Consider the following 8,041-nt stretch of genomic DNA (forward strand, 5'->3'; position numbering starts at 1 on the left):
AGAACTCTGTATGCTATATATCAGTATGTAAATGTAAAATGAGAGTAATGTGAAGTGTTACTGGTGACTTTTGTAGATATAGCTACACTGTAGCTATTTCTTCCTCTGAAACAAGGACTTGAATCATGCGAAGTTCTGCATGATCTCTAAAGTGGTAGGAAAGACTGGACCTAGGGACCCACAGGGACCAAATTATTCTCTCAATCAACAAGTATTGATGTAGTGTTTCAGTTATGCGATTGTAATGTGCAGAGCACAAGGTAAAACATTATGATAATGATTAAACCAAGTTCATGTTTGAACCCTAGAGAGTGACTATGTTGTCTCAAAGTACCCCACATGGAACCAAATGGACGTTCAGTATAAATACGACCCTCCAGCCATGAATTTTCTACATGCAGATCAAAGACTATCTAGCTATAACTATTCGAAGGTGGGATATCGCTTGGATATTGGCACAATGTTGATAACACATCCAACTGCCATGTGTTACTGTACCCACGTTAATAGTATGAAACAATCAAATTACTCTAATAAAACACACGCTACTTTCAGGAAGTGGTTATGTAACTATAGTCAATTGTGGGTTTCAATGGCGTACAGATTGTTTGAAGAGGCGTCTCACGCATTACTCTATGCTAAGTTTCGACCAACCTATCCTCCTAAACTTCGCGATGTGATTTCAGAATTTATAAAGAAGAATGGAGGAGGCTTCCAAAAGATGATAGACGTGGCGTGTGGTTCAGGCCAAAGCACGTTTTACATGGCTGACCTGTTTAAGCAAGTTTGTGGGGTAGACATTAGCCAGGCACAGGTGAATCAAGCTCAGGAGAAATCAAAACAGCTAAATCACAGTAATGTTGAGTTCTGCGTGGGATCTGCTGACAAGCTGCCGTTTGCAAATGCATCCGTTGATCTGGTCACCTGCGCTCAAGCTCTACATTGGTTTGATGAAACCACATTTTATCCAGAAGCAGATAGAGTTTTGAAACGTAAAGGATGTCTAGCAGCTTATGGGTATGGTAATGTTGAAGCAAAACATCAAAACACACAGTCATTGATCAGGCATTTCTACAAGGAGACGCTGAAAGGTTGCTGGGCTGATCGGAGAAGACACATTGATGTTTGTTTTACAGAATTCAAGCTTCCTTATGCTAAATCAGAACGGTATGACTTCTACTCAGATGTGGAAATGAAGCTACCCGATTTAATTGGTTACATCAGCACTTGGTCAGGATATTGTAAATACAGTGAACTCCATCCTGGGACTGTTGTATTAGATGAACTGGAACAACAATTACATAAGGAATTAGGTTCTGATACTCCTAAGGAACAGATAACTATGTACTTGCAGTTTCCTATTTTTGTACTAATAGGTCAAAAAGAATAACATTTTACAATTGTGTCAATGGTGCATGCATACTACATTACAGCTACTATTACCCCAGTGTCAAAAAGGTGGCCATATCAAGGGTGGTGTTTATAGCACATTAAGCAGTGCATTGACTTCAGTGTAGCTATGTGTACATTGAAACAATTTTAGCAAGCTGGGGCATGTAATAGTTTTGTGCAACTTATCATGTGACACAATCCAACATCCTGTACTGTTAGTCAAGTTAGTCCCTGTAGTTCTATTTTTTGTCTCTGTTGGCATCATGTGTACACTACACCCTGTACATATATGTAGTTTATCACCAGTGGAGGTATTTAGAAGTAGACTGCATGTTTGGACAGGCTGTATATCAATTTGGGAGTTGGATACTCTCTGCCATACATCAACTTTTGATAAGCTACGCAATCTACTTCTATACATAAATCTTACATTTTGGAAACATATGAGTGACTACTTTGACACTACATCTTTGGTTGTGCTGCTGTACGTACCCACTTCCAGCAAAGCATCCGACACAGATTTACTCAGTACCTATAACAAAACAGCAAATCACCTCACAGTCACATGTAACATCACTACAACCTGTGCAGTTAAGTCCACTCTCATTTTAGAAAATGATGTTAGCTCAAGGTGTTCACGTTGTACATCAGACTTTGGATGACTAGATGGAATACTTAATTTTTGTCTTGTAGAGCTAAATTAAATGTACTACTATATAGTCTACAGGATTTTGTGTATCCCAACTGCAGTCTATTTTAGTGTGTAGCTACAAAATAGTGCAAGATGTTGTATCCTTTGCACGATGTATTGGTGCCACGACTCTGCAGATTGTCCTATTGGAGTATATGTAGCTATGGCTTGGAGGGGTATTAACATGCTTATTTAATTGGTTCTGAAAACCTCAGATGTGACACCTCCATTGATAAGCTCATGTGCTTTTGTAATAACTAGCACTCTGGGATTTGATGTGTTTCTGAGGCCAGTTCCCACCCTCCAGGCAATGCAACCCTATTCTGAGGAACAAATTAGCTTGTGTATACACTCTCATACAAGAATGCTTGAACAGGTCAAGTTAAACATTGGTCTGCATATTAATTGGGCATGCATTGCTAAGCCAGTAACAAACCTTTCAAGCTGGAAGGTGTATGTGCAGCTGAGCTAACTTCTACCAATAGTTTATCTAACAGAAACTGCAAAGGCATCATTGCATGGAGGCTATAGCCATCAACAGAACGAATAATCAAGGTCCAAATGGTAAGGAAGGTCAGCAACCAAAATGTCTAGCTTGCATCGTAGTGTAGGTCTGTATGTACGTATACATGCAACAGTCCACTCAATACTTCTTAGTAAATTCATAGCAAAGCTAATAATTATATAGCTATCACTTTGTACAATTTGATTATTTTCCATTTACATGCAATTGGCAGTACCATGCTCCCGCCCTGAATAGACTGTGAATGTTTTAAACAAGTCCTTTTGACCTAGCAATACCAAAATAAGAAATTCAGTAAGTATACCATAATCAAAATAATCAAACTCCTTCAGTTACTAATTATTGTTCCAGTTCATCCTATATAGGTACAACAACAATCCCACAGATGGAGTTCATATAATTTGTGAAATTTATATGTTCCTTCGGAATCCTTCCATAATTAAAACAATTATGAACACAGTCCATGTGACCATGTCTCATTAAAGAAGTGACCAATCAAAGACATGACTATACTCTGCTGCATTTTCATCTGCAGCACTCAGCATTTTTGCAATTTGGATATACTTAGCATGTGACTAAGTATACGTCTGGACAAAAAATGTGGTTCAGTGTAGTGTAGTGCTGTAGTCAATTTCAGAAATATTTATTGTGTATCTAGCTAATGGTGTGTGCTGGGAGTCTGCTATTTGCAAGTGTAGATATCTCCTGACTTATAAATAGCAGACTCTCAGCACACCATGCAAACGTTTTGCAAATATAGCTCAAGTTGATTTTCTTCTAAATACCTTCTCTCAATCAATTTTACTTTTATTAGTTATTTATTTATTACTATGTAAAAATTATGACACACAGATACATACACATGATCACTAAAATTGTAATCAATAATAAATAATTAAAGATGGCTGGTTGACAATGTTTTCTGTATAAGATTTTGTTTCATGATCTAATTATTGGAGGCAAGAAAGAGTAAAGATAAGTGTTAATTTTGACAAATGGTGTTCTAAATCACTCAGAGTGATATTGACATTGGAACAACAATGAGATTCTCGTAAAGCATAACTTGTCTGCAGTAGGTGAAACATGATTCAAGGGTAAATTAAGTATATTATGTTGAGTATATAGCACTAGCTACATAACTACATACTGACCACTGAGGTCTCTATTCTCCAGTACTAGAGGAGAGAACTTAAGTCTCTTATTTACCAAACTGGAGTCACTAAGTCCATCTGGTGGAATTCTTGTGATTTGCTGTAAGAATAAACAGAAGAGACACATACCAGTGATTGTGGTAAAACTACATGCATGCGGCTATAATATTACTACAGTATACAAGACACTGGGTTACTTATACTGTATAAACTATTCTAACAGAACACACACCTGCGTCAAGGACCAGCACACTGCTGTGGTTGCAATTTTTTGCCATGGAACTTTTGCATACAAAATAAAAACCACAATTCCTCAATTTATCTACAGAATATTATACTGTGAGTGCAATAGAATTTTAGTGCAACAAAAAAAACAACAAAGTGCAGTGTACATCTGACACTGAACTGTCTTAGCAACCACCTGAGCCTCCACAGACACTATAAGGCAAAAGAAGTTCCTCAAAACTTAGACATGAGTAGCATTGGCCTTCAAGTTGGTAGCTACAGATATTATGATTGTCAGTGATTTTTCAAGGTGAGGTGTTCATCAAAGATTACTCCTAAATATTTTGCATTAGAAACCTGCTGTATTAGGTGATTAGATATGTAACTTTAATAATGTGGTGTTTATTAGTGATTGTAAGATGCATGCATTTGGATGGGTTGAACTCCATTTGCCACTTCTCTGTCAATGTTTGTAAGGAGATTAAGTGACATTGGAGATCGTTCAGGCATATGGATGGTAATGTTACTAAGCATCATGTATAGAATCTGACAGTACAGTGTAGATCTTGTGTGATGTAGATCTTGTATGATGTCATTAATAGAGATAGTGGGCTAACACTGGGCACTCCAGACAGTATGGTGGAGGGTTTGCTATTAACATTATCAATAACTACTGTTTGAGATTGTCCACATAAAAGTCTTTAATCCAATCTAATAATCTAATTGGATGTGCACCGATAATTGGATCGGTTATCAGTTTTATTGGCCTTGTTTTTTTCATATCGATATTGGATCGGTAACATGCATAAAAAGGCAGCAGATACAGATATACATAAACATCTATTTATGGGTACTCATACTCCTAGCAGTGCAGGATTATGTAGTGTTGGCTATTGATTACAGTCCTACTCTGTACTACATTTAGAGAGCAAATTGTTAGGGAAAATGTCCATGCTACCATATCGGATCGGCTTTGTTTATCGGCTTGATAATATTATTTTATATCGGTTATTGGAATATCGGCTAAAAGTCATATCGGTGCATCTCTAAATCCAATAACGTTCGTTAACTCCATAGTGAATAGTTTTGAGACACAGTCTTTCATATGGGACTTTGTTGAAGGCTTTAGAAAACAATAATCTAGAAACAATGCATCAATTTGATCCCCAGAATTCAATGCTCTCAGCTTTGGAAAAATCATTAACTACATCCAATAACTGAGTTTCACACGGCCACTTAGAACAATTTTAAAGTTATCACATAAACATTGTCTCTCCAACATTAGCTATGCACCCATCAATATTATCTCTCCTCTTTGGCAAGGATGGGGATTTGACTTTAATAGAATCAAATTTCCCACCCATGAGGACATGACAAGTGGTCAGATTCCCCACCTATGTACTTTTAGGAACAGGTTATTCTTGTAGGAGGCAGAGAAGAGCATGCAAGCACCGTAAATTTAAACCGTCAAATGCCCCACTGGTACGACAATTTTTAAGGTCAAATCAAACCAAATTTCCACTATTCCACATCTCCTTACTGTATGCCTGGGAGGGGGGTGGTGGGGCTTAATGTTAATGGGTGCATTATGTCCGAGTCAATTCCATAAACTACGTAGTTGTGCACACAATAACCATCTTTTGGATGCCATTCTACTACTTGATAAATTCTTAGCCTTCGGCATAAGAAGGGATGTCAACTACTACTGTCCAAGAAATATCTAGCAGAGATATCTACTTGTAAGTGAGGAGCCCATACTGGAGATGCATATTTGAGGATAGGTCAGACAAAGGTTTTGTAGCAGTTGGATTTGATACTGAGAAACTGCAAAGCACAATGCCAGCGAATATGCAATGAAAAACAGGCTAAAAAAGTACCTTCTTGAACTGGTGGTTAAAACTTTGTCTAAAGCGTACATCTTTAATTGGTGAACCATCATATAGCATAACACTTGCCTGAGGCAATTGCCATGCATTTGGGGCTCAGGCTCAGGTGATTTCAAGTGTGATCCTTTTTTTGAAAAGAAGACTGCTCTACAACTTTTCAGCAGTGACATTTGGGGATTATACTATACTGTCATTGCTAACTGAAGTGTGACATCAGTCAGGGAAATAATTATTTCGTGCTGACCGCGTTTTCATTTTTGTGATACAAATTTCGCGAAAATTTTAATTTGTCATTAGCTGACTGAATTGATTGTGGGTTTTGAATGGCGTACAGGCTATATGAAGACGAGTCCCACGCATCACTGTACTCTAAGTTTCGGCCAACATATCCTCCTAAAGTTCGCCAAGTCATTTCAGAGTTTATAAAGAAGAATGGAGGAGGCTTCCAAAAGATGGTAGACGTGGCGTGTGGCTCAGGCCAAGGCACATTTCACATGGCCGATCTCTTTAAGCAAGTTTGTGGAATTGACATAAGCCAGGAGCAGGTGCATCAAGCTCTCGAGAAATCGAAACAGCTAAATATCAAAAATGTTGAGTTCTGCGTGGGTACTGCTGAGAAGCTACCGTTTGCAGACGAATCTGTTGACCTGGTCACGTGTGCTGAAGCGCTACACTGGTTTCATGAAACCACGTTTTATTCAGAGGTAGATAGAATTTTGAAACACGGAGGATGTCTGGCAGCATATGGGTATGGTCATGTTGAAGCAAAACATGAAAATGTACAACCATTGATCAGACATTTCTTGAAAGACACACTGAAAGGTTGCTGGGCTGATCGAATAAAGCATATCGATAATTGCTATGCAGAACTTAACCTTCCTTATGAAAAATTAGAACGGTACGACTTTTACTCAGAAGAACAAAGAAGGCTTCCTGACTTAATTGGTTACATGAGGAGTAGTGCAGCATATCGCAGATACAGTGAACTCCATCCTGGGAATATTGTATTGGATGAACTGGAACAACAGTTACATAAGGAATTGGGTTCTGATATTCCTAAGGAAAAGATAATGATACACATCCAGTTTCCTATGTTTGTGTTAATATGTCAAAAAGAATAACTATTTTTGATTAGTCTTTAGGTTGAACAATACCTTTGTCATCTTTATCTAATCTAATACAAGTGTAATTACATTGGCTCTTTGAACTACTGTTCTTACTGCCCACTGCATTGCATTGACCATTGTAAACATATGTATCAGTGTATTTACCTATAGTGCCTTTCAAAATGGTAGAAAGGATGCTAGATTGGATGTACATGTTACCAAAATATCTAATGGTATAACTACACTTAATGAGGGTACAGTGCAAGGCTTGGCAGAACAAGAGACACCATTTTACAAGCTTACATAATAATGGGTAGGTAACGTGAGTTCTATCACGGTAATAATTTCTAGGTCATATCATGACAAATATATTATCACGATACAAAATACATTCATTATTGCCCAGCACTAGTATGCACTTCTGGGAATAGAAACAGCAGTTCACACGGTAGTTGTAAAAGTAGTATAGCAGCTACACTAGCACAAGATAGCAGCTATATACACTGCTGCAAGCTACCATCATCATATAATTAGAAAGCAGCTAACATTATATGTTTCAATGAAATTAAGGTTGCGGAATGGTGGGGTACATGCCTTGAAGAACTCGTTACTGATGAATATAAGGTGACTGCTATAATCACAGCCATGCACCTATATCAGAGCCCTGTTATATTATAATTACTATTGTGCATGTAGTTATGTTTCAGTTTTGCATTCTTGCCCAGCTGTTTGTCTCTGCCAGCAATTCAATACTATAAGAATTGGCTGACTGCTGTATTAGAGATTTTAATCATTTAAAATGCATGCTTACAGTGGTTGACCAGTTGCCTATTTGTTATAATGCTTTACTGCAACAACATTTTATCCAAACCTGGTTGATGCATGCTTTATTACAGAGCTGGAGTTTCAAAATAATTCACATACCAGAAACATTTATACCTGGTCAGTTGCTTATTCAGCTTATACACTTTCAAGTAAAATATATATAGCTAACTACTTTATGCACTAATGTTTTGAGTCTGAAACTATTTTATCTGTTTGCTATACGATTCACTACTTTTATACCC

At 37.5% G+C, this 8,041-nt stretch overlaps 2 protein-coding genes across 2 annotated transcripts; both read left to right on the plus strand.

Moving 5' to 3' along the window:
• The first annotated feature begins 97 nt into the window (after positions 1 to 97).
• LOC136249235 (putative methyltransferase DDB_G0268948) lies at positions 98 to 1,405 on the plus strand. Its single transcript, XM_066041194.1, has 2 exons — positions 98 to 260; positions 309 to 1,405. Exons 1-2 carry the CDS (start codon positions 245 to 247, stop codon positions 1,388 to 1,390), a joined length of 1,098 nt encoding a protein of 365 aa, XP_065897266.1. The 5' UTR covers positions 98 to 244; the 3' UTR covers positions 1,391 to 1,405.
• A 4,786-nt stretch (positions 1,406 to 6,191) lies between these two features.
• LOC136248297 (putative methyltransferase DDB_G0268948) lies at positions 6,192 to 6,989 on the plus strand. Its single transcript, XM_066040093.1, has one exon. The coding sequence runs from the start codon at positions 6,192 to 6,194 to the stop codon at positions 6,987 to 6,989; it is 798 nt and encodes a 265-aa protein (XP_065896165.1).
• Positions 6,990 to 8,041: the final 1,052 nt, after the last annotated feature.

The sequence above is a fragment of the Dysidea avara genome, chromosome 3 (genome assembly GCF_963678975.1).
Source record: "Dysidea avara chromosome 3, odDysAvar1.4, whole genome shotgun sequence".
NCBI classification, from domain to species: domain Eukaryota; kingdom Metazoa; phylum Porifera; class Demospongiae; order Dictyoceratida; family Dysideidae; genus Dysidea; species Dysidea avara.

Coding starts and splice junctions, on each gene's coding strand:
- LOC136248297 (XM_066040093.1), top strand. CDS start 6,192: ATGGCGTACAGGCTATATGAAGACGAGTCCCACGCATCACTGTACTCT.